Consider the following 27,825-nt stretch of genomic DNA (forward strand, 5'->3'; position numbering starts at 1 on the left):
AAAGTGGTTACAAAGAGCATTTCTTAGGGTTCTTTTACATGGGACAATTATGATCAGGCAGGAATACTTATGATCAATAAATGAGCTCGTAAAAGGGCTATTGGTTTTCTGATGAACAAGAAATCTTTTATTTGTTGGCTGATCACATCTTATAGTTACACAGGATAGTTAAAAATAGATAAAAAAGACACATTCATCAAGTTCAACCAAGGAGGGGATTGATGAAGAGATGGGGGACGCATGAAACAGGTCCTCCAGTTTCAGGTTCCCCCAATGCATACAGGGAGCCCTTTGTTATGAGTTTATTGTCATGGAACCCTTCCAAATAAGAATTTTTTGGGAAATCCCTTTTTTTGAAGGGAATCATTTTCTAGGTTATATGGACCTATGGATGCTGTTGGATTATTTCCTTTTTGATATCAGAAGGGCATATCAAAAGTATTTTTTTTTTTTTTGTTTTTTTTTTAATATTGCCCTATTAACATAAAAATGACTGTGTGGGACGCCAGAGATACAGTAATGTTTTCATGTAGTAAAAAGAAGAGTTGAATATTGATCAAATTACATCTCCCCTCTTATTCCCTTTCAGCAATCAGAATAGACGGCGTAAACGTCATTGGATACACCGCCTGGTCTCTTATGGATGGCTTTGAGTGGCACAGAGAGTACAAGATCAGACGAGGATTATTTTATGTTGATTTTGCAAGTCAAAACAAAAAGTTAATGCCAAAATCTTCAGCTTTATTTTATCAGCAGCTTATTAAAAAGAATGGATTTCCACCATTGCAAGAGAATCAACTTGTCCAAGGAACATTTCCCTGTAACTTTGCTTGGGGAGTTACTGCATCTACAATACAGGTATGAGAAGCTATCTCTTTATCATTGATGATAGTTTCTGTTATTAGATATACAAATATCTGTTTATAGGGTTGTTTTACATTTTGCAAAGTTCTGTATAACAACACAGATGGCTTGAATCTCCGCGGCCCTGTCATTACAGTGCCATAGAGATTCAAAGTGTTTTCCCACTCGAAAAAGAGTCATGTTCTCAGCACTGCAGATGCATTGATGATCCGACTACAGTTAGGGCCCTATTCCACCGGACGATTATCGTTCAGATTATCGTTAAATCGTTCGAATCTAAACGATAATCGTTCGGTTGAAATGCAGTTAACGATTAACGACCGAACGAGAAATCGTTGATCGTTTTTTAAGACCTGGACCTATTTTTATCGTTGCTCGTTCGCAAAACGTTCGCAAATCGTTCGCATTGAATAAGACATCGTTCGGTCGTTCGCAATAGATACGAACACAATAGCGAAGAAATACGGAAGACGAAACGATCGCAATTACGATCATAAGTAACGATTATCGTTCCATGGAAATGAGTGAACGTTTTCAGGTCTTTCGCAATAGCGGTCGTTTGAGATCGTTAATCGTTAACGATTATGCTAACGATAATCGTCTGGTGGAATAGGGCCCTTAGGATATCGTCCCACTGTTGGGAGTGCTTATGTCAGGGACACTCATTTTAGAAATGGTTGTATTGGCTTTTAGCATTTTAAAGTGAATCTGTCAACTCTATTTCATGCTCGGAGCTCACGTGTCAAGGAGGCAGTGCTGAGCCAAAGCATGCGTGCTTTCTTCCTCCATGGGGGCGTGCATGGGGTGGCTCTGCACCACCTCTATGACACTTAAGATTGGAATACTCTGCCCTTGTCTGCATCTCTGGGCATGGTATAGAGCTGGCAGATTTCCCTGTAACAGTATTGTATTACAAATACAGTATGTCCACTATCTACCTAACCTCCTCTTGTGGCATTGTTTTGCCAATTCTGGTCAGGATGTCTGGCTAACTGAATGCCTTTTGCCAGGTGAAGGAAGAAAAAGCAAGGCTTCATTAGGTTCATTGTGTTGGGGGAACATGAAATGCGTTGTTCTTGCGACATAAAACAAAAAGTTTGATTTTATTATTACTTTATACACATAGACGTATTCTTTACATTGGATAACTAAAACTATAGACTAGTGTTAGTTCAAAACCTCACACCTTCTTCCTTCACCTGGAAATAAGAATTTAGCTCTCCCAGAAGCCTGACTGATATTGTTCTACTAGCAAAAGGTGCCACAGCAAGTCTTCTAACCAACACTCACCAAGGTGTTCGTGATAATTGTGACCAACATAACTTGGACAGGTGAGTATACACCTGAACATTAAGTACTTACCTTCCTTAAAGTTCCCCGCAGATGGAGTGCTTTTTATTTTATGCCTAAATTCCAATAATAGACACAAGTCATTACAATTGTATGTAAGAACCATGATCACTCTTAGCAGTTTTTATATAAGAAGTTCTAGAAAGATAACCTATGTAATATTATATCCTCTGTTCTGTTTTATGCACGTTTATATGTGTTTTTTTTGTGGCAGATTGACACCATACCAGCCCAGTTCAATGACCGAAGCGTGTATGTATGGGACATGAATAAGACGAAGGGACTTACGAAGGTGGAGGGTCTGAGAATGCCAAAAAGAAAAACCCATTGTGCCGACTATGCTTCCATAAGGCTTCAGATATCTATGCTACGCTCAACCCACATTAACCATTTTTACTTTGCACTGAAATGGAGTTCTATCGTCCTTCATGGGAACATTTCCCAGATCAATCACAGCATATTACACTATTATCAGTGTTTTGTGAGTGAGCTTGTTCGAGTTAACATCACTCCGGTAGTCGCTTTGTGGCAGCCCATGGCGGAGCACCAAGGCATGCCTTTAAAGTTCTTCAAAATGGGAGGATGGGACTACATACACACTGTTAATGCGTTTGTTGAATATGCCAGGCTGTGCTTCAAAGAACTTGGAAACTTTGTGGCCATCTGGATAACAATGCATGAGCCCCCAGTGAGGAACCTAACCTCAATATCGGGGCACAACCTTCTAAAGGCCCATGCGTTAGCCTGGCATCTGTATGACAAAGAATTCCGAAAGTCACAAAAAGGAAGGATCTCCTTGGCTCTGCACGCCGACTGGGTGGAACCTGCTTCTCCTTTCTCTCGAAGCGATAACAACACAAGTGAGAGAGTCTTAGAGTTTGAGATCGGCCGACTGGCAGATCCCATATTTCTCAGTGGAGACTATCCAAAAGTAATGCGGGAATGGTTAAGCCAGAGGAACAGTCATGGAGTGTTTGACTTTCATTTACCTCATTTTACAGAAAATGAAAAGCAGTTGATCAAAGGGACCTTTGATTTTTTTGCATTAACCCATTATACTACAGAACTTGTGCACTGGGAGATGGAAGATACCGTGAGATATGATTATCGACTTGAAGTTCAGTTTATCACTGATAGTACGTTCCTACATTCCCCGCACAAGTATGCCGTGGTTCCTTGGGGGCTAAGAAAAATATTAAACTGGATAAAATCTAAGTACGGAGATGTCCCAGTATATGTCCTGGGAAATGGAATTGATGATGGAAAACTGGATGATAAACTGAGGATCTATTATATTCATAATTATATCAATGAAGCTTTAAAGGGTATGCTCTTATTCCACCGAAGTTATTTGTTGTATTATAGCATTGTACTACACTATGCACAGTGGGGTACTGCTGACTTCTGGCTCCAGGGGACAGTAGAGGGCAGTCAATGATATTTGTATAGGAAGTGCAGGGAGGAAGGGAGGAAGAAAATAAGGGAAGAGAAAAAGGAGGAGTCGGGGGGGGGGGGGGGGAATGGAAAAGGGGGAGGGGGTTGGTGGAAGGCCAAAGGGTAAATAAAGAAAAAGAGAAAGAAGGGAATGTGGTTGTGGGAGGAAAGGAAACATGCAATATATACATAGATATACAAAGAATATAGAGAACAAGGGCTCACAAACCTTGGAATGGGACACACTGAATCTTAGTAGACAAAACAATAATGCCCCCAAACAGCAAATTGTGGCTTTTAAGAAAATACCTGTCGGCGTCGCCTTAAAAAAGAAAAGCACTTTCCTACATGTTTCTCATCACTTGGTAATGTGATTCATCAGGGGATGAAAACAGGATAACAGTCTCAGCAATAACAAACAAATGACATACAATAACATGGCTCCAATGAGAAGTATAGCAGACATCATGTAGCAATGATATACACCACTGTCCAGTGAAGGATCGCTCAATTGGGTACCCATTAAATGATGGCAGCGAGGGCTGTGAAGAAGATGTGATGGTGCTTATTTTGGACAAGAGGGGATAGAAGGGTTTGAGACAATGGAGTATAAGGGATTTTCTCTACTGTGTAACAGTTCAATCATCCTACAGTACAGATCTGTTACTTTACAACTTCTTTCCTAGAAATGAGCAAACGTTGAGCACACTCGGGTTCGTCCGAACCTGAACGCTCTGTATTTTATTACCAGTGGCTGAAGAAGTTGGATGCAGCCCTAGGGAGTCATGAAAATCATGGATACAACCTATGGCCTATGGCTGTATTCATGTTTTCCAGGCAGCCGTAGGGCTGCATCCAACTATAATTAAATACAGAGCGTTCGGTTCAGATGTTCCTCAGTGTGCTTGAGGTCCGCTCATCTTTATCCTTTACCCTTATAGATCCTTATAAACAGATATATTATTTATCTCTTTCAGCCACCCTGATAGATGGAGTTGATCTTCGTGGGTATTTTGTTTATTCCTTCACTGACAAGATGGATCCCCAGTCCGGCATGTTCAAATATGTTGCCAATAAATACGAGGCCAAAGATTCAAAGACTGTGTACAGAAGAATCATAGATAGTAATGGATTCCCAAGTGCGGATACCACTCCGGCCCCCTGTCCTGAGGAGGTTTTTGAATGCACAGACTGTCACATGTTTCAGACTAGAAAATATTTGTTTGCTTTTGTGGCTTTTATGTCTTTTGTATTCATTGTCTCTGTCTTTATGATCACATATTATTCCAAAAAGGGCAAAAGGAGATATAAGTAGTAAAGGCAAAAAAAAAAAGGGTTAGGCATGGATGACTCTGGGCTGTGGAAGGTCCTTTAACTCTTTCCCCACCGGTCGTCTTTCACAGCAGTCATATCATCAGTAGGAAATCCAGGTGACAGTTTCCAAGGTGACTTGGTGGGTCCTGAATATTTTGCACAGTTTAGTATCTATGGTGCTGAGAACATCGCTATTTGCAGAGCTGAATCTTAAAACTGTGAATTCATGCATAGACAGGAATCTAATATTAGTAATATAAGCTAGCTCTGTGCTTTGTAGAGCTCTATTTTTGAAAAAGCGTCCTGTTGGAATCTTTACTTGAGATGTTCTGTTTTCATAAATTAAATAATTTTGTACTATTAGGTTCGGTGTCAGACACTCAGGAGATTTAGACAATGAACTGGCCGATTATATTTATTAACTAGCTCATTTGTTTATAGGAATCTCATCTTAACACCCATTGTTAATAACCAATGGCATCTCAGACCAGGACATCTGTGCTGCAGTAAGCCAGCTTGGCCACTATACAGTGTACGGCGCTGTCTGCCTTCTGCTGGGTTTCACTGAGTGGCCAAATTGGTTATTAGACAAACTATATATGTTTCATTCCATCCTCTGTTGTAAAGTAACCCCTCCCTTTTTATTTATTTTAATACAGTAAATGCATTTATACTAGATGAGGTCGGCACACAAATAAGTGTATGTACAGATACAGAATCATCACTTTATAGCTGATATTTATTTGATCCCAGTCAGAAAAACAAGTTCCTGTTGAATGTCTTATAATCAGAGCGCAATAAGGAGATTTACTTTTAATTTATTTGTCTGTAAAAAATGTGATTTCTGATGAAAGCCTCAATGTGTTACATTTGAAATGAAATAAAAGGTTATGATTTATGTTAATGAGAATCTTGTATCTTATACATCTTGTCTTTACAGTCACATCTTACTTGGAATAATAGTTTACCAGCCTATCTGTGTACAGTGCAGGTGATAGTAGTTTATGGCGAAGTTTATTAGACGTGGATTCACATTTTGACGTTAGAGAACTTTACATTTTAGAGTTCCATGATGCCATCTTGTGGTTAAATATGAAAAGGCTGGACAGTGAATATGCCACATTGTTGTCACAATTATTTATAATAGGGGATATAAATGGGCACAAATGGTCTCACAAATTTAGGTTGACTAACAGGGATGGCACCCAGCTGCTTCAATCGCTGCTTCAATCGCTGGCTCAGTCACCCCTACAGCTCTGACTGTCCCTACCATTAGGTGCCTCACTATCCCTACTGTCCTTACCTATTGGGTGCCTTAGGGCTGCATTACATGGCCCAATCACTAATGGCTGGCTCAGTCACCCCTACAGCTCTGACTGTCCCTACCATTAGGTGCCTCACTATCCCTACTGTCCTTACCTATTGGGTGCCTTAGGGCTGTATTACATGGCCCAATCACTAATGTAAATAATCAGTCGATGATTGTTTTATCAGCTGATCGTTTATTAAACACAGTGATAATCTGCTGAATTGGCCTGATTTTGCAGACCATCGCTCCGTATAATAAAGACAATGATCAGCAGATAATAACAATCATCGGCTGATCGTGTCTTTAGGTCCTAACCTAACATCATCGGCCTCCAGGCATGCATTGCTACGTGTAATAGTGATGTGCGGCTGCCGGCTGATGACTGTCTCCACGCGCCCTGATGTCCTGCTAGCTGGATGTCCAATGTCTGTGTACCCCTTGCTACACGATTATCGGGCTGTATATGGGCTCAGTAAGCAAATGCCGATCGGCACTTGCTTACACCAAGTCATCCGCCATGTAATACGGCCCTTACTGTCTCTGCTGCTCCCCTTCCACCAGATGTCTTATTGTCCCTGCTATCCACTACCACAGGTTCCCTTCTATCTCTGCCCTCCAGGTGCCTCACTGATCCTGCTGGCCTACTCTTACAAGGTCTTTGTATGTAAGAAGTATTGAAAGAGGGGCGAGGAGCTTTTTACTCTCCCATGGCCTGAAGAATAGAGATGATCGAACAGCGCTAATTTTCAGGTTCGTTCGAATTCGAACCATCAGCATTTGACTCCCGCTGCCTTCCCGTTCCGTGGGGAAGGTGGAGACAGCCCGAGTACCGCCTGGAAAACAGGGATACAGCATAGGGCGCTGTTTTCCAGGTGGTACTCGGGCTGTCTCCACCTTCCCCACGAAACGGGAAGGCAGCGGGAGTCAAATGCTGATGGTTCGAGTTCGAACGAACCCGAAAATTAGCGCTGTTCAATCATCTCTACTGAAGACCTCACAGCTCTAGTTACAGTGGCCAGGGACTTCTATAGGTATAGCTCTGTATTCTTGTAGCACAGTCCCACTTAGCCCAGAGAGACACTACATGCAGAGCTCACAGCAGATTTCAGTGAAACATACATTCAATCAGTCTGCAATCTTAGGGTCCTTTTACACAGACAGATTTATCTGACAGATTATTGAAGCCAAAGCCAGGAATGGTTTTGAAAAGAGGAGAAATCTCAGTCTTTCCTTCATGACCTGTTCTCTGTTTATAGTCTGTTCCTGGCTTTGGCTTCAATAATCTGTCAGATTCTACCACTCTATTTATAGTCTATGATCCACAGCGGCATCTAGTGGTACCAAATAATATTGCACTTTTTTTTTTTTCCTCTTAGAACTGATTTCCATCAGTCATGTATTACACATCCTTCACATATTTTAGTTATCACAAATATACTCCATATGCCATTGAGCATGTGCTTTATGCCCACACGAAACTGGCAGAAACACATGAATAGTGGCTGCTGTGTAATGTCACAACTTTCTTTAAAGGAGTTATGGTTGGGTGCTGGATACATGCAGGCTCAGTAAGGCAGAAAGGAAGCCTAGGTATTAACACTGTCTGGATCTCATGGGACTCTGGTTATGCCTGCTCCTTCTTGATGCCAGATCCTCTGTGGACAATTCTGTCAGACTGAAGGATGTTATTATAGTTGTGTTTATGTCATCTGCACAAAGGACAAACTGCAGTAATATAGCGTGCAGGGATTGTATAAGGAACAACACGGCACAGAGAAGAAGACACTAACACAATGAATAGATATGACTAGTTTTATCACCTCTGATATATTCCTACTCGTTGTAACCATCTGGGTTAGTTTAGGGGTGGTGGCGTTACAAACCATTTTGAGAAAAAGGAACTAATTTAATGAGTCACTGTCATATAAACTAACTTTTGACAAGACAGACATAACAAAACATATTGATCGCAGTGGAGAAATATATAGGGGGCTCAGAAGCTAAGAGGTTTATTTACACAGAAAGATTATCTGACAGATTATCTGCCAAAGATTTGAAGCCAAAGCCAAAAACAGGCTACAAACAGAGATCAGGTCATAAAGGACAGCTTTTCTTCTCTTTTTAAATCTATTCCTGGCTTTGGCTTCAAATCTTTGGCAGATAATCTTTCAGTGTAAATGGACTTTTAGTATCTGTACCTGACACTTGCCTTTAGTGACTCGCATTGGACATACCTCTGTTTTAAAATCATTTGGTGTCATAAAGTTATACAGATTTGTGAATAACTTCTACTGCTGCCACCTCTGTCCAGGACAGGAACTGTCCAGAGCAGAAAAGGTTTTCTATGGGGATTTGCTACTGCTCTGAATAATTCCCGACATGGACAGAGGTGGCAGCAGAGAGCACTGTGTCAGACTGATGAGAATTAGAGATGATTGAACAGCGCTAATTTTCAGGTTTGTACGAACTCGAACCATCGGTATTTGACTCCCACAGTCTTCCCGTTCCGAGGGGAAGGTGGAGACAGCCTGAGTCCCACCTGGAAAACAGGAATACAACCTATGGCCCAGGCTGTATCCCTATTTTCTAGGCGGGACTCGGGCTGTCTCCACCTTCCCCTCGGAACGGGAAGACTGTGAGAGTCAAATACCGATGGTTCGAGTTCGTACAAGCCTGAAAATTAGCACTGTTCAATCATCTCTAATAAGAATACACTACTTTTTGCAGGACATGAAATGATTTTCCCACAGTACAACCACGCTGGTTTGGATCCATCAAGTTGTTAATTTTTAGGGGATGATTTTTAGAGGTGTTTCCATCAACTTACTACTACAGATGTCACACTAACTGGTCTGTAGTTACTTGGTTCTACTCTACTGTTGGTTATGTATGGAACTATAGTTCCATAAATGGTTGCATTGATCAACAAAAATTAATTAAAAGTGTACCTGTCATTATAAAAAATTTTGGAAAAGAAAAGAGTCGGGCTCCATAGACTTAGACTATGAGCCCAACTCATCAAGTGACAGAGCGAGGAGAGGACCAAGCTTAGTGCGGCCTTCTCCTGGCTAGAGATGATCGAACATCGGAAAATCTTAGGTTCTATAGAACTCGAACCTTGTCAAACCTTCCGCATTTGATTCCTGATGCCTTCCTGGTCCGTAGGGAAGGAGGAGACAGCCCGGGTACTGCCTGGAATTCCGGGATTCAGCCTAGGTAATAGGCTGAATCCCGGGCTGTCTCCTCCTTCCCCACGGACCGGGACGGCATCGGGAATCAAATGTGGAAGGTTTGACAAGGTTCGAGTTCTATAGAACCTAAGATTTTCCGATGTTCGATCATCTCTACTCCTGGCTTGTTCTCTCGGTCGGTACACGTCTGAGTCAGGGCCGCTTTAACCAGAGGGCACATGGTGCACGTGCACCGGGCCCACTGGTTAAAGGGGCCCCCCCGAGCAGGCCGGCCGTTGCTATGTGCGACCAATGCGGTCGCACAGGGCTGCGGCCACCAGCCTGTCAGGGGGGAGCGCCATGGATGGGTAATCTACTTACCCCTCCATGGCGCCCCCTGCAGGGCCACCCCGGCGTTCGCCGCTGCCCCCGCCTGCTGCTGCTGCGGCACTGACAGAGAGAGAGCCATTGGCTCCCTCCCTGTCAGTCACTCTTGTGGCCACACTTCCTGCGGTCACAAGAGGCCGCACTCTCCCTCTAGCGCCCGACGTCACTGGAGCGTCGGCGCGAGGGTAAGGGGAGTGCAGCCTCTTGTGACCGCAGGAAGTGCGGCCACAAGAGGGAAGAGAAGAGGAACGCGTGGACCTAGGTGAGTAAAAGTGTTTGTTTTTTTCAATGTTATATGGGAGGGGGAGCTATATACTATTGGGGAGCACAGGGGGCTATATACTATGGGGGAGCACAGGGGAGCTATATACTATGGGGGGGCACAGGGTTCTATATACTATGGGGGGCACAGGGGGCTATATACTATGGGGGAGGACAGGGGGCTATATACTATGAGGGAGGACAGGGGGCTATATACTATGGGGGAGCACAGGGGAGCTATATACTATGGGGGAGCACAGGGGGCTTTATACTATGGGGGAGCACAGGGGGCTATATACTATGGGGGAGCACAGGGGGCTATATACTACTGGGGAGCACAGGGAGCTATATACTACTGGGGAGCACAGGGGGCTATATACTATGGGGGAGCACAGGGGGCTATATACTATGGGGGAGCACAGGGGGCTATATACTACTGGGGAGCACAGGGGGCTATATACTACTGGGGAGCACAGGGAGCTATATACAATGGGGGAGCACAGGGGGCTATATACTATGGGGGAGCACAGGGGGCTATATACTATGGGGGAGCACAGGGGAGCTATATACTATGGGGGAGCACAGGGGCTATATACTATGGGGGAGCACAGGGGAGCTATATACTATTGGGGAGCACAGGGGGCTATATACTATTGGGGAGCACAGGGGAGCTATATACTATTGGGGAGCACAGGGAGCTATATACTATTGAGGAGCACAGGGGTCTATATACTATGGGGGAGAGCACAGGGGGGCTATATATTATGGAGAGCACAGGGGGGCTATATACTATTGGGGAGAGCACAGGGGGCTATATACTATTTGGGGGGAGCACAGGGGGGGCTATATACTATTGGGGGAGAGCACAGGGGGGCTATATACTATTGTGGGAGAGCATAGGGGTCTATATACTATTGGAGAGCACAGGGGGGCTATATACTATTGGTGGAGAGCACAGGGGGGCTATATACTATTGTGGGAGAGCACAGGGGTCTATATACTATGGGGGAGAGCACAGGGGGGCTGTATATAACTGGAGGAGCACATGAGGGGCTATATACTACAGGGACACCTTAAAACTATGGAGGCACAGAGGGGTGTAACTATGTAGGGGTACAGAGGGGTGTAACTACTGTATAGGGGTACAAGGGACCTAACTACTGTATGTGTTGGAGCCTAAAATATTTGTCTGGCAGATTCTGGAGAGAAGATTCACAGCCAGGAGAAGACTTCAAGGTGGCCCAGGCTGGATGGAGAGAAAAAGAAAAGGTGACAGACTGATCAGAGAAGACGCCCCCGGTGAGTCACTGGATGTAACTACACTCTGTTATAGGGTTGTAGTGTTAGGGGTCATGATGTGGCGGTATTATGTAATGGTATCATTGGTGATATCTTTCTGTTTTGTTCAGTGCAGTTTTTATGTAATATGTAATCACTGTATGGTGGAAATAGTGTTATAAGGTAACTACTGTATGTATTGGGGCTCTTGATACAGTGTGGGGGCAAATTTAGTACATTATACAATGTGCCGAAAGGGAAGGGGGGGCCCACTCTTGAGGGCTGTGCACTGGGCCCACCAATGTATTAAAACGGCCCTGGTCTGAGTACTCTGACCCATGAAAACTTTTGACACGTCTCTGTGACATGTCAAAAGATTTTTTTTTTAATAGTGACACTTTAAAAACTACATTTTTTTTTATAATAAATGGCTCTATGCTTAAAGGAATAAAAAGAAGTCTTTTTTCTTTTAAGAAATGCTCTTTGAAATGGGGAATAAGTAGAGAGAACTGCAGTCCAAGCGCTCAACGCACTCCTTTAAAAAGTTGAAGCTTTATATGATCCAGCTCGTTAGTTTCCTGGCCCTTTATGAGAATAAGGATTTACATATGACCAGAACTTTCACTTTTTTCCCATTACTTTCAACAGCTAAGGCAAAAATACACTGTACAAATATAGCTGCTGCAAAAGGTTCTCATGTGTCCTATTTTTATCCTTGATTTTAGGACTTCAGTTGGACCATGGGCATCAGGGGGATATTTAGAGTCACAATATTCTCTGCAGGGGGTGAGGTCACAGGCTTTACATGCTGCCTGTGGAGGTGGAGATGCCTCATTTGCACATGTATGAATGAGTATTTTTTTTCTTTACACCTTAGAGGAGGTAATTAGATTTTGGCTGATCATCAGTGAATAGGCAATGCATTGAGGCTGATGTTTCAGAAAAAAATACCCATTTGAAGTTGAATAAGGCGATGGGTCCAGAGGACGTCCACTCCAGGGTTCTTAAAGAACTCAGATCTACGATTGCTGCCCCTTTTACAGATCTGTATCACCATTCCCTCCTAAAAGGAAATATTCCTGATGATTGGAGGACAGTCAATGTTATACCTATTCACAAGAAGGGTAGTAGAGAAGAGCCCAGTAACTACAGGCCAGTTAGTCTGACATCTGTAGTAGTAAAAACAATGGACACAGTACTTGAAAAAAAAAAAAAAAAAAAAAAAAAAGATAATGGATCAACTAAGAATATACAGCTTGGTGGATCCAAATCCAGCATGGTTTTACTTAGAGATGATCATGTTAGACTAGAGGTTGTCTCCGTTCACTGTGTTGTGTGGATGTACATCAGTAACTAATGCGATATCCTGTGTATAATTAGATATAATAGAGAGCTGTCAATCACTCAGCAGGAGCCCACTTGACTGCTTAGCTAAGAATAAGCAAAGATTTACATTAAAAAAAAAAGAAAAGTTATCCTGGAACTTTTCCTTCAAAACTATAATCAATTTGCTCAGCTCCTCCTGCACTATAAGGCTATGTTCACACTACGTAAAACTACGGCCGTAGTTTTGAGGGGTGGAACATAGCCTTATTTTCAATGGGATCCCGGCCGGAGCATATACACATCGTGTGTGCTCCAGCTGGGATCCCATACACCGCCGGAAATAACTGACACGTCAGTTTTCTGCGGCCGGAATTCAGTGAATTCCGGCCGCAGAAAGACCTGTCAGTTCACACAGTGAAACAAGCGGCTCCGGCCGCTTGCTTCACTGTGGGCTATGGGAAGCTCTGATGCGGGCGCTCACTGATGCGCCCGCATCAGAGCTCCGCGGCCGGAAAGATCACTCGGCCGGTACTTAAGTTCTGGCTGCAATGATCCGGGCACAGACCGGCCGTTCCGTGGCTCGGTCTCATACGCAGTGTGCACATAGCCTAACATGTCGTCTGTAGACTAGACTGCATATTCAACATGATAGGCTCCTTTAAGTTTATTGGCATTCTTCAGTCAATTACTTCTGCCTAGAGAACCTCTGAAGGACTCTGAACTCCGAAAATACCCATTTGAAGTTAAATACGGCGATCGGTCCAGATGGTGTCCACCCCAGGGTTCTTAAAGAACTCAGATCTGCGGTTGCTGCCCCACTGACGGATCTGTACAACCAATCCCTCTTAACAGGAGATGTTCCTGATGTAGGAAAGTTACATATTATAAGCACATGTACAGTGCAATCTTCGTAATATTCACCTTGGTATTATTGCATTTCCACTAAAGCAACACATCACAGGTATTGCTACAGGATATCTGAGTTAGTGGCAGCAACAGTGCCACTCTTGTCCATAGGCCTTGTCTAGTATTGCAGCTTAGCTCCATTTAAGTAAAATGTTGAGCTGCACTACCAATTATAGACAAGAATGGGGCTCTTTTTGGAAAAACAGACCTTCCATTACCAGATTTCTTAGGGTAATTGGTCGAATAAGTCAGTCTTGCCCTTTGTAATGGGGCCCTGTCTGCATGAGAGTTGAGCCATGTAATAGGCTTCATAGATGATTGCCAGTCATGTAGATCAGCGCCCGCATTGGGCAGCAGTCTGCCTATGTCAAATGGCCTTTGCTGTATGGATCCAACCACCAGGTGTCGCTGCTGTGCAGCTTGATGCCCTGACTTTTTACTTATCGTGGGCCAAGGTCCATATGCAATAATTCTATAGGAGACAGCCCCCCCCCCCCATTTACAGATAAATAACACAGACATCACTTGAGGTCACATTTTAAACATGAAGACAATTCTTTATTCTCTTATTTACAAAGTACCTCTTCTCCATAAAGGTCCAGACAGTGCAGTGCATTACAGATGGGGACAACTAATGTAAAGTGTCCGTATTATTGCTGCATATAGTAAACCACAACTTCCATTGTTAAGATATAATAATACATGTGGTAGGTTCTACAAGCATTTTATACATGTGTATAAACAATGTGCGCAAAGTGAAATAAAATGTATGAAATACCAAACAAAAAGCTTCCACAGAAAGCATTAACTCATAATTTACATACGCTGTATACACATATAGTCCTGTTAAAATATCTTAACGATAGATATATATAGATTACATATTTACATGGTCTATGTACAATTAAATAAAAAAAAAAAAGAAGTTATCACTGATAACTCCATATACCCGGAACCCCTGACATGTTATCACTGATAACGCCATATACCCGGAACCCCTGACATGCACTGTGCTGCCTCTTGGTAGAGCCGATATGGCTTCTTATAATAGGGATCCTGTTTTTCTATGTAAAGTCTTTTGTAGCATATTCTTCAAATTTTTGTTTCTGGTCCTTCTGCTGTAAGTGGCTGAAATGAGTTCCGTATCTGCAAAGCTTCCACCGCACAGAGGTGTCCAAAGCATTTGTTGTACCAGTCTAGGCAATGGCCCCTGAGGTTAAAAAAACAGGAAAATTTAGTCAGTTACCAAGTTAAACGCTATTAGACTCTATTAGACTTTATTATGGTTATATGGCACAAAGATGCTAATAGAACATTTATGTGGTTGGATATATCGGGTAGAATCTATTACATATATTAGTCCAATTATGTTTACCAAGCTTTTACCAATAAGCTCATTACAAAATGATTGGTTGTAAAACTTAGAAGTAAGAGTCCTTTTACATGGGCCAATGGGCTCCAGATAACAGGTTCTGATCTTTGTGATCAGCGCTCATTTATAGAACCTTTAGATGGCTCCATCAATGAAGTGGCCACTTGATTTTTTATGTGGCCATTTAAACTCCTCTTTAGCGCCCACACATTCTCCGTTTATAAAGTCTGGCTATGTTCACACAACGTAAGTAAATTATTAATCACGGACGTTGCTGCCGATTTGCAACACGGCCGCGGTTAATCCTTTACCCACGTTGTGCTGCAGGCCAAAGGAATGCCGGCGGAGTGTATACACATAGTATACATTCTGCCTGGGACCCCTAGGAGCGCCGCAAAAAACTCACATGTCAGTTTTGTGCGGCCGCTATTCAATGAATAGCGGCCGTAGAAAACCCTGGTCAGTTTACACAATGGAGCGTGCGGCTCCGGACGCACGCTGTATTGTGTGCAGTGGGGAATTCTCATGCGGGCGTGCACGGATGCACCCGCGTGAGAATTCAGCAGCACTAAAGATTATCCAGCTGGTACTGCAGTACCGGCCGGGATGATCTTTTCTGAGACCAGCCGTTCCGTGACCTGGCCGGGTCACAGAACGGCCGGTCTCTTACAGCGTCTGAACATAGCCTCGATGTGCAACTAATAAGGATTTTATTGGTTGTACGAAAGATGCAATAAGCCCACAAACTTCTTGTTCGTTGGCCAATCACATGAAATGGGGGTTGGTGGGGGTGTGAACCCCACCGTACATAACCAGTTGTAACTGTGTTAGGGATTCTTCACAGACCACTTCATTCTAGTGCAGTAACTTACTTTAGGTCAACTCTGCAAATATAGGTTAGCCTGGATTTTCCGGAACCACAAGGTTCGATTAAATATCGAGTTTCCAGAACTATGGCTCTCACTCCTCCTATTAAAGAAGCTTCTTCATGTTCCACAGAGGTTGCCACCAAACTGCACATTCCCTTCGGCAAGTCAGTCCTCCATGTCCTGCAAATGAATACAAAAGGTCATTAACATAGGGATATCAGGAAACATAGGCACAAATGTGTATGTTTTAGTAAATGCACTATTCTTATTGATGGAACTCAAACACAGAAAAATCTTCAGTTTTAGGCGCTTTGAATTCACAATGTCTGACTTTTCTGCCTGCTGAAAAGTTTGAAGTTTATATTATAGAAATGATCCATGTGGCTACTATGGGGCCTATAAAGAACAGGGGCCATTGAAGTCCAGTTTAATCAACTGGCCCATGCCAATACTCAGGCAAGAGATGGGCAACATGATATTGAGAACTACAGCAACTGCATTTGCAATGTGTGACATAGACCCTATACAGTACATAGTAATATACAACATTAACATACCTCAACACCACAAAATCCTTGGAAGGATGAGGAGCCATACTGTCCACTACATACTGGTATACTTCCGTTTGGTTATCAATAGTTTCTATTACTTTTGCCTGGGCAAAATCATCATCCCATCGGTGGCGCTCTCTAAGCAGGCGATTAAGTACAACGGAAGGGGGAGCCTCTACTTCCACAGACACCTTCCAAAGCCTCAGTGGATTTCCATCTCCAACCTGTACAATAAAAAAAAATAAAAAATAAGAATTCAGTTAAGACAAAAAAGGTAAAGCTATATGTCATGGCTATACAGGAGGCAATGTGACATGTACTTCTGAGATATGTATAAGCCCATTACCTTTTTGTATGTGAGCTCTGTGTTCTCTGTACTGGAGAGAGACACCCATCCTTTAAATTTATCCTTGGATTCTTTCTGAAGATTCTGGATGACATTATCAAAGTATGTGCTGACACTACCCGCTTCTTCCTCCATCTGTTTTACCAGTTCCTCCATAGCAGGAACATGGATATCAGCTTCTGCATATGAATTCCGGGATTGAGCTATGATTTCCTCTGGGATCTGCAAGAAAAAAAAAGAAAACTATTGATTTGAATAGCCTGTGTGTAATACCTACATTCTCCTGTGGAGGCACTGCAGAAGATCTGATTAGTTACTGCCAGTTTTCCCACAGATTACAGTGGATCTCTGGGGGGCATAGCAGCGTCACACTTTGTGATCTGGTTATTGTCTAGGTTAAATGGGTTTATTTCATCTTTTTTTTTTTTAAGTCAAGATTATATAATATGGACAATTATGAGTATGGAGTGTATCAGTAAACTTTTGCAGTTTCATGTTATTCTGTTGAAAATCCAACGTAAAAGTTTTCACCAAATTTGTGGTGATGGACCTATGTATATACAGCACTTACCTCAAACAGCTTGTTGCACTCCATAATCATGTGGGCCAGACCCTGTGTAGCTGCCAGGTTCTCATTTAAGTCCTTCTGATCTGGCTTTCCGGTTGCGTACTTCTTCTGAATGGCTCTGAATGGAGATGGACATTATTAGAAACAGATTCCAGATTTAGGTTTATCTTCACGACATGTGAACAGATGTGACGCCATACATAGACACCAACGCTAACAGTGTTTCTATATAAAAGACAAAGATGCCACGTGTTGTGAAATGTAACCTGGTCCTAGGCCTCTCTGTAAGATCTGTAGCAGAACCCTCCATCTACTATTTATAATATTGGTGTATTATGTGCAGGGTTTCCCCTTATGCACTAAGGCCTGGATGTAAAGTCCGTCTCTGCATCCCTTATAGCTATGTCCCAGTGCTGAAATCCAAAGGCTTCTTCATTGTGTGCATAGGTCTGATACACAGCTTAAATCTTGTTTGCCAAGTGCACACCAATTCTGTATGCAGCATGACAGCCACAACTTGTGCTCATACTCCTGTTAATATAAGGCTCCATAAAAAGGAAAGCACATAGTAGAAGAAGAGGGCTGTGTACCGACCCAGTGGTAGTGCCATCAACCAAGAAGAAAATGGACAATCAATTCTCTGGTGACATCCTTGAGGCTTGACGTATAGTGTCCCTCTAACGTGTGGATGTGTCACCTATAAAGTCTCCAGACACAAGGACTACAGAAATTCTCTGCTATAGAAAATGATGAATCAGAATATCCAGGCAGTACCGTAACCTCGGAGATCTCTCCATGCATTAAATCCACCACATTCTGACATTTATTTGCTCCATGAAAACATCTTTTCAGTGTCCTTTATACAATTTTCAGTGAAATATATTTCAGTAGTAATGTAAGAAATGCTTTACGGGTCATAAATACCAACCTGGGGGAATTGTCTTTCTTCAATAAATTAAGGTGGAAGAGTGATGGCGCCAAACACACAGCGAGATTCATGGGGGTCATCTGATTCTCTTCTACCGCGGTGACATCATTGAGAAAACACAAGAGCGTTTGTAGAACTTCACGGTTCTCATCGGACATTAACATGATGGCCGACTGCACTGCCTGGAGCCTCTGGTCCTTGGGAACATCTGAGGAATTGACGTAAGATATTATTAATAGGATCTTACAGCATTGGTCCAACTCGTTGTCAGGCACCGGGGTGAGATAACTAGGTCCTCACTATATAGAGATTTTATTTTTCAATGGATAGTATAATGTGTATGGGGACAAACTGCCCTCCCAATTGCCTTCAATATGCAATGCTAGGAAAACTGGTTAGACCTTAAAAGGGAACTGGTCATCACTTTCATGCTGCCCGAACTGGAAGTCATCAGAGGTTGCCAGCAACTTCTCCCTACCCTGCCAGCCATGATTGATTGATCTCTCTAAACACAAACTGGAGGAGATCAATCAAGGCCAATAGAGAAGGCAGAAGCCAACAGGACCACGCCAATGACTTATGGTTCAGGCAGCATGCAGTGATGACACCTTCCCTTTAATGGACGTTCCACAGATATAAAATGTATGGAGATCAAGCAACTTCTCTGGTGTGTCGTGCCAGGAAAACAAGGTGCAACAGGAATAAGAGGTTGTACAGGATTAAAAAAAAAAGTGCCATGGTTTCTGGTTTATGTCCAGCACTATACCTCAGCTCAACTGAAATGAATAGAGTCAAGCTGCTGCAATACCTGATACAAACCATGGACAAGTGTGGCGCCATTTTGGAAGAAAGCTTCTCGATTTGGTAAAATCCCTTTAACCTATCTTTCTTAGGAAAGTAAGCAGGATCAGAGTATCCGGCTGTGGAGTATCTCCTCCCCTATTATATGGCCATTGATTTGCCTAGGGCTGCTATACCAGGCACATCCTATAAACATAATGGCACTTTTTTTTTTTTTTTTTTTTTTTTTTTTTAGAGAAAAACTTTTAGGTTATTCTACTCTAGCATTTTACAGCTTGCTTGCCGTACAGTGCCTTCCAGTGACTCACTTCTTCCATTTTTCCTTAGAACAGAAAAGCATGCCCCCCCCCTCGCTGTGATGACACAAAAAGTATCAAAAATCTAAAAGAGGCACGTTTGAGTCTTATAATAGAAGCAAAATAAAAATTATTTTCAGATGTGTCTAGGAGATGGTATTTTGTGGAGACATCCAGGGATTCCGACCGTCTCCCATACATAGGAGCTATTTATGGACTTGTGTGTTTTATATCGACATTCTTTACCATTCATGCTGATATGTTTAGATGGATGTAAATATGGTATTGTGTCTACACTCCAGACAGCAGTAAATGAGTTTAGCTGGTGCCTCCAGTCATTTACATAAGAGTCTGGGATGATAAAAGAGTTAACGCTGCAATGGCAAGACTTCTCACACATTTCTGGAGTGAAATTCTACAGGCTCTGGGCACACAGCTCCAGAACTGGGTATGTTCACAAAGGGAGGCTATGCTGCTGCATTAAACTCAGATTATGGGATTTGTAAAAAAAAATTATAATATATATATATAAATAATTATTTTAAATATAGATATTTTTTATAAAATTAAATATATATATATATATATATATATATATATATATATATATATATATATATATATATTTTTTTTTTTTTTTTAATTATATTATATTAGATAGATAGATAGATAGGAAATTAATCTGCACACTCCATAAGATTACCATTTACCATTCAGGGCTTTAGCGATACCAGAATAACAGCCGGCTATAGGAGCTAAGATACTAGTGCAGATAGCAATTTATTGTGTTTGTGCTGAAATAAATATAAACCCCATATATTCCTAACACAGCTGACTTTTGTTGCAATGTCACAGTAGACAGATCCCGGCACCGCCATGCTTACGCTGACTAATAGCAATGTGTATTGAACTCAATTTCCATATGTCCTCACTATAGAACACTGTATATTGAATCTCAGAGAGAGACAAGGTAATTGCTAAATGGGTCATTATAATAGACAAAGGCCATGTATACAAAATAAACTCCTAACCACCCTACAATATATAAAACCATTATATAACCCAAGAGGATAATAATGAGATTCAATGATGTGTAAAAATTAGAAAGCTTTGTGACTGTGGCTACTATGGGAGTCTACTATGGGGCCCTTCTGTACCTCTATATACCTCTAATTTCATTTGGAATAAAAGGTTTCCATAAGGAATCCAAGACCATAGCATGCATAATTGGATGCCATAATGCAAAGGTGTTCTTCCCTATAGACAACACATCTAGGGGAGAAAAGCCCCATAATACGGCAAGTCAAGGTCCAACAAGGACTTAATGTGGTTCTGTTGTATGGAGCTGTCTAATGCCTTACACTCCCATGCATCTGCTTTATGTGTCCCAAAAATGAAAATTTCCACAAAAGAGGCTAAAAAGCTGGAAACAATTCTCCAAAAAGTACATACAAGATTCCTAAAAGCAATGAAAAACACTGGAAAATATGAGGCTCATTTTGATTGTAATAAAGCAAGGTTGTTTTTTTTTATCTCAAAGTACATTGTGTGAATATATATATTATATATATACACACACACACACACACACACACAGTAATACCTTGGTTTTCGAACACTTTGGAACTCGAACTGCTTGGTATTCGAACGAAAATTTACCCAGAAGTAGTGTTTGGAATCCGAACTTTGCTCGGTTTTCAAACGTTTTTGCGAGCGTGGATGGTGGGTTGTACCTGGCGAGTTACGCAGTGGTGAGGCTTCACATACAGTACAGTGCTGTATAAGACTGCTGGAGTGCATATACAGTGCAGTAGTAGTACAGGCACTGCACCACCATCTCCCATACATTACAGTGCTTGGATGGGGGGGGACGCTATACAGTAAAGGATGGGCGAGGAGTTGGTGACTACTGTACTATACTTGCTGGTTCTGATGAACATTTCTTATGTTTAATGTCCTGTACAGTATATAGTGCTGTTCTGTACTGTACTGTAGTGATTATACTGAGCACTTATCAGTGTAATAAATGAGTATTGTAGGTAATTATTGGTGGCTGCTGGAACCAATTAACCACATTTACATTATTTCCTATGGGAAGACACTGCTCGGTTCTCAAACTGCTTGGTTCTCAAACTGCCTTCCGGAACCAATTAAGTTCGAGAACCGAGGTACCACTGTAATATATATTCACTAATCACCTGTGTCACCTACAGATGGTGCAGCACACTCTGTAACCTTCCAGTCTAGATACCAGGTCACAAGGGTCTTATGTACAGCGTCTCATGTCAGCTAGGTGTACTTACACTGGTAAATATGCAGAAAGGTCTCCCCTAGTTTACTGGTGAGCAGGGGCTCTGGAAGGTCCCTGAAGAACTGCTTCATCATGTCGGCCACATCGTACGCACACTGGCCTTCGTAGTTTACATTCTCAGGGCTGTTCTCATTCATCTGGCGCAGGGCCTGGATTCGAGACTTAACGCCAGACTTTCTAAACAAGCCAACCTGCAGAAAAAGTAAATGTTTTTCATGAACATTTTACAATTTACCAGTAGGGATCATTTATCTTCCGAAGGCTGGAGATAAAAATACAGAGTCTTGTCTGACATATTCTCATATACTGTATGAAGATCTCAGTTACCGCAATGAGACACCTGAAGGCTTCTTACTGGTTTCTAGAAAGAGGGTATTAAATTCTTCCTGCTTTGGGCCAAAGGTTTTCATCTCACATAAAGCTACCAATATGGAGGACATGGTCTAAAGTATATGGAGGCCTCTCCCCCGAGAGATGATTAGGGAAAGAAAGATCAGATGCTGCATTTCAGGCGCCTGAACCTATTGATCTCTAAGGGTGGGTTCACCATCGATTCCGCCCAGATAAGTTCTGGTGGATTCCATCAATCCTACCCATAGAATTGACATGTCAATTCTTTAGTTGGATGGTGGAATCGGACCGGCCATAGAATGGAGTCTATGGCACGGTTGGAGATGTGCGCAGTCGCAAGCTGGTACGAGCGACGGAATCTGCCGGAACTTATCCGCGCAGATTCCGTAGTGTGAACCCACTCTTCGAGATAAGGCAGCTTTTTTACAAGGTGGCGATATACCTTCAACAACCATTCAGCTGACAGTTTCTCCCCATACACATGAATATTTGGCACAGCCGAACGTTCATGTGTTCCCTATAGGGAAGAGAGTTAAGCCTCTACACTGGCTCTAGTTTTTCCCTCCAAGAACAAGACGGTCATGCAGTAAAAATCCATCACCTCCGACCATCATCTCCACCAAGAATGGAGCTGGCGGCCCCCCCCAAACACCTTATACTGTCAGCTGACCCCACCGCCAGCAGCAGGTTTGGTTGTTTCTAGAGTACCTTTTACCTATCTCCATTGAGAACCCATGAGTATTTTGCGGTGTTGAATGTTCTTATATATGGGGATATGCTTAGGGATAGCTGTTGGCCAAACAAACATTTGTCCGAACGCTATCGATGGTCATCCTAAGGGGGCATTCACATGTTCCTATATTAAGAGTTAATACATTGAATATAAAGCTATAAAAAGTTTTTGACTGAAGTTTTCCTTTGATCCTTTCCCATGAACACGTTTCATACTACACAAAGATATTTTTACACCAAATTCTATTACCGCCCTACAACAATAAGATGTACAGTATGTATGTTCTAGACATTTCACAGATGAAAGGCCCGGCCGCTCCATACATATGAATGCGTCACTGTCTGTAGCTGCTCAGGGAGACAGTAGTTAGAATGCAGCTTTTTCTGGTCGTATTGAGATGTCTCGGAGGAATTATATGCTCTCTCCCAAGACCTCAGATCTAAAATTATATTGTGTGGGAGGACAGTGAACTAAGAAATCCTTGTTCTAATTATCCTGAGACCAACACAATCCGCATTATGTTTTGACAACATAAAAGCCGACAGTCTCCATGTCAACTCACTTTATGAGGACATTGAAGGGAAAAAAACAAACAAAAAAAAAAAAACAAAAAACAAAAAAAAACAACAACATACAGCTTATTGAACCATCCCATCCCTCACATCCATGGTCATTATACATTACTTTTCCGGAAATATACAGTAGTATGGGAGAATTTTCTTTAAATTTTACTCTAGTTTATGGCTAGTTTAGTTGTCTCTTAGTAAGCAGACGTCTGGTTCCTCATGCTGTAATCCAAGACATTTCCTAGTTTGTTTAAACAATGGAAAACCACACTAAATTCGTTTAGTTTTTTTGCATTGTTTACTTTGGAGATAAACCTTCTTAGCAATGATGTCTATTAGATATGGTCTATAATCGTTGTGTATGGGGAACCATTTGCCCAGCATCCTGTATAGTTCTGGGACTGGCAGATGTTTTGTCATGCGAGGATTTAACATTTTTAATGTATACCGACCCTTAGAATGTAACTATAGATGAGAAATGATTACAGTGCAGCACTGTGCACTCTAATCATTTTTCTAAATTTCATTTTCAGTTTGGCTTGTAGAGTAAAGCCATTGCCCATACTCCTGGCTGCTCATAACTAAGAAAGTATTATTGTGCACAGCCCTGTACTATAATAATTTTTATGTAACTTTACAGTTACGTTTGAAGGTGCCCATGCACATGGGAGCAAAGTCTGCCAAACCCACCAATTTTGGTGGCATCATCCAACTACGGATTGACTCTCCTTTGTTGTGAGAATGAAGGATAGATTGGGCATGTTGAATATCAATGATTCATCATTTTGTCCCCATGAAAGACAAGCCACTGCCAGAGATGTCTGGCTTGTTCTCCTCTTTCTACTGGGAACACAACAGTTGGCTGTACCAAGTATGCATGTATATAAAGGGGAGATGAGAGGAAAAGCTTTTGACTGGGCAAGTAGGAACAACTACATTGCACTTCTTATTAATGCTTTTATAAGTTATATTTCTACTAAGCCAATTTTACAGTAGTACACTCTAATAAATCCTTACCTGATCAAGGCAGTTACTACGTAGAAACCTTAATGCCTGTTGAATACTTTGTGGTATCGGATGCCCAGTTCTCTGCACGTGGACCATAAGGGGAACACCAAAAACATTCTTATCCTTATAATCAGGACCCTTCATTCTCTTCATAAATTTTGGTACAGACCTGAAATCGATAAAGTTACATAATTATATGGAAAAAAAGTGTACTGTACATTACTGTACTATTAATAAATAAAAATATATTATTAGTCGCTTTTATTTCAGTTATTGTACCTACCATGTCCACCCATGCTTGTTTGACATAGAATATTTTTCCATGATGGCGGTCAGCCGTAACAGGGAGAACTTCTGCAGCAGATTGAGTTGGCCTGCAGATTGGTTGTTGATTTGAAGTGATGCCAGGGAACCGCTCAGCTGGTGCGAGACCTGGAAACTGTGCCACCTCATGTGTCTAGAGGGGAAATAAAAGTTGCAAGTAGATTTAGGTTGGAATAAAATAATCGTACTTGGAAATAATATCAGTTGAGTCATTCATTTCATTGAGTTTTATCACACAGAACCAAATACCTATACACACAACAGCAGTGACATAACACAACAGGGAAAGTAACCCTGTCATTTAGAAAAACCTTTGACTGGTCGGGTCTGAGACCCCCACCGATCACTAAAACAAGTCACAAAGTTATCAATGTCTCAACCTATTCAAATACCATGTAACAAAAAAAAAAAATATGGGGGGGGGGGGTTCCATATTTTTGAAAGTGTTTAAAAAAATAAATAAAATAAAATAATGGGGGTTTAGGACAAAGCAGACATAGACATTACCTATTTGTCCTTGTAAGAGATGCTCCAACTCCCGAGTCTCTTCTTTCCCTTGTCCCCGTCGCATCTGATTCATTGAGGGAGGCTGCATCCCTGTCCAGATCACTTGGTGTTGTTCTCCCATCAGATATAGAATTCCCTTCAAAGTCTAACGCTACTGGGTTTGGGGTTTGGAACAAGGATAAATTGTCGTCTTGTAATTCTGGCATGACATCTTTTGACCAATGATCGACGGACTGCTGAAGTCCATTGATATGTTGTAATACATCATCTAAATGAGGGAAAAGGTCATCTTTTTCCAAGTCCATGAGATCTCCAGTGCTGGCATACAAGTGGGATCCTGGAACGTTGTCATACACGCTAAGCCTGCTACCTCTGGGGCATCTTGAAGATAACAGTCTTGGTTCTTTGATGCAGAGTCCCTTTTGTCCACTAAGTGATATGCTTGCACCTCGCCAGTTGACACCACCAAGGTTATCAGTAGGTGAGAGACTTTCAATAGATATTGCTTTTGGAAATGTTCCAGGTTTGTGGTCCTTAGGAATATGTACAACCAGATCCTCTTGGGAATGAAATTCATTTTTATGATTTTGGCCAGGTTTAGCCCGTATACCAGTCATGGTGAAGAGGTCAATATCTTCTAGGTACATACCTGCTCGCTTGTTTGCATCAGAAGCCTCTGTATCTTTTATGCTTGAAGAGTTTTCATCAATAGTCTGCATTTCAGATTTTAAGTCCAAGTTTCCAGTTACCTTTAAGTCTATAGCGGAGTCACTTACTGGTCCATTACCTATCTGAACACTGCTCATTGATTTGACAGATTCAGGCTCCAGTTGCAGAATTGGCTCGCTGATGATTAACCCTCCAGTTTTAGGTGGTCCTTTCAGTTTCCCGTGGGCTCCTTTGCCCCGGAGCGTACCCATGCATTTTAGGAGTGTTTTTGCTTTTGTATGTGAAGCTTTATCAGTCTTTGCATAAAATTTACCATCTGCGATATCCCTTGTCCAATATGGGATTAAATGGTTAACCGAATTGGGATCGGACACACACATTGTGTCATCGAACGTTTCCCCGGAAGCACACCTGCAGTCACTTCCACCGCTACTTCCACTGTGAATAGAACATATCTCAGGCTCACTGAGATCTGTCAGCACGCTTTCACTGCTTGTCGTGTTTTTCATGTCCCCGGATGACCCAAGTCTTTCCGATCTTCCGAGCAGTGTATCAATGTCATCCACCCGAGACCATCGGCGGCTGAATCTTTGGAATGTCCATTTGTCACTGATTGCGCAAAGATCTTCTTCATCTGAATCTTCACTCTAAAAAAACAATATAAGCTATGTTAATTCCTCATTTATAGATCAAGTTTATTATACTGTGTGTATGTTTTTTTTAATGTTTAAAGTATGCAAGATTGTTGGCATACCACTATGATTGCTCAATAAAACATTTCTCTATTATATGGTAATCCATCTTATATCAAAAAAGTAAGTAGACAATATTGGCTAAATTAATGGTTATGGTCATAGAATGTCTAATGGTTCCCATAAACATTAATAAAAAGTTAAATGAACCCACCATTTATATGGGACCCTTTTAATATGTATGGTGGCCTCTTGATGCTCACTCAAGATTGGACAGGTTGGATTTTAATTACAGCCAATAATCGGACCCTATGGTTGGGTTCACATGTAATATTTTAATTTCAGCCACAACAAGCGGTAGAACCAACAGAGAAAAACATTAATGGAAAGATTTGAATCTACTCCTGGTTATGGCTACAATACTACTAGTAAACCCACCTTAAATTTAAAGTTATAGGACCCGATACTGAGGAGCAAGCGAGCGCCAACCTCTCAGGACAGTGCTAGCTTGCTCCTCGGCAGGGGTCCCAACAGATGGACCCCCACCAATCCCCTAATTATTCTCACTCATATGGATAAGATATACTTTTAAATTATGGTAGAACCCCATCTAAAAAGGGCATCATTAGGACTATTGTTTAGGGCCTCAGAGATCTTATGCCATAATAATTTTTTATGTAATGATGTGAGAATTGCATTTATTTCTTATTTTGTTGCTATGGATATCCATCTCCGCACTTTCCATACATATCCCTCAGCATTTCCCATCCTTAGGTATTTCAATGGTGGACTAATTGATTTAGTGTCATTAGAGTCGGGGCAGTCTGGCAGACAGGAAAGGCCCAGGTAATCCACACCAGCGGCTTTGACTCTACTAATTGTTATGTCTACACTAAACACCATTGATGGTAATGAGGAAATCTTTCCCATTGAGCAGTCCGTTTAACAAGATGTGGTTAGGAGGCGGAATAGACAAATTAGACAGTAATGTCCTGCGGTAAGAATCACCAATTTGTTGACAATGTTGTCTGTTATTGGATGGAGAAATGCTGCGGCACACTACAGCGCAGGGTGTATGGATTTGGTTTATATAATCTATTGGGAATTTTGCACTAGCTCCATATTATATATCAGTGTATAATAACTATATGTGTTGACTTGCAGTGAATGGTGTATATACCAGATGAAAATAAGGCCTGTTTTAAGAGATTTCCAATTTATGAATTGAGCAGGTTCTCATCACCCTTTAAAATGGAGGAAAGATTTACCTTTAATAAACGGTCACGCCATTGGCCCCATAGAAGCCATAGGACATGCATGTATAGTACCTATGC

General features: G+C 41.8%; 2 protein-coding genes across 6 annotated transcripts in view; one reads left to right on the plus strand and one right to left on the minus strand.

Moving 5' to 3' along the window:
* The window catches only part of KL (klotho), a 32,665-nt gene extending 26,793 nt beyond the window's left edge, over positions 1 to 5,872 (plus strand). Inside the window, exons 3-5 of the mRNA XM_069969909.1 lie at positions 590 to 858; positions 2,429 to 3,539; positions 4,626 to 5,872. Of these exons, the coding sequence (XP_069826010.1) occupies positions 590 to 858; positions 2,429 to 3,539; positions 4,626 to 4,963 (1,718 nt within the window). The 3' untranslated portion in view covers positions 4,964 to 5,872. The remainder of the gene's footprint in view (positions 1 to 589; positions 859 to 2,428; positions 3,540 to 4,625) is intronic.
* Positions 5,873 to 14,130: 8,258 nt separating this feature from the next.
* Positions 14,131 to 27,825, minus strand: part of STARD13 (StAR related lipid transfer domain containing 13) — a 225,193-nt gene continuing 211,498 nt past the window's right edge. For all 5 annotated transcript variants that reach the window (XM_069969910.1, XM_069969912.1, XM_069969911.1 and 2 more), the window contains 10 exons: positions 25,131 to 26,446; positions 24,583 to 24,756; positions 24,309 to 24,468; positions 21,634 to 21,832; positions 18,234 to 18,441; positions 17,309 to 17,423; positions 16,738 to 16,959; positions 16,398 to 16,615; positions 15,844 to 16,020; positions 14,131 to 14,809 (listed from right to left, as the gene is read on the minus strand). In XM_069969910.1, the coding sequence (XP_069826011.1) occupies positions 14,692 to 14,809; positions 15,844 to 16,020; positions 16,398 to 16,615; positions 16,738 to 16,959; positions 17,309 to 17,423; positions 18,234 to 18,441; positions 21,634 to 21,832; positions 24,309 to 24,468; positions 24,583 to 24,756; positions 25,131 to 26,446 (2,907 nt within the window). In that variant the 3' untranslated portion in view covers positions 14,131 to 14,691. The remainder of the gene's footprint in view (positions 14,810 to 15,843; positions 16,021 to 16,397; positions 16,616 to 16,737; positions 16,960 to 17,308; positions 17,424 to 18,233; positions 18,442 to 21,633; positions 21,833 to 24,308; positions 24,469 to 24,582; positions 24,757 to 25,130; positions 26,447 to 27,825) is intronic.

The sequence above is a fragment of the Dendropsophus ebraccatus genome, chromosome 5, assembly GCF_027789765.1.
Source record: "Dendropsophus ebraccatus isolate aDenEbr1 chromosome 5, aDenEbr1.pat, whole genome shotgun sequence".
NCBI classification, from domain to species: Eukaryota; Metazoa; Chordata; class Amphibia; order Anura; family Hylidae; genus Dendropsophus; species Dendropsophus ebraccatus.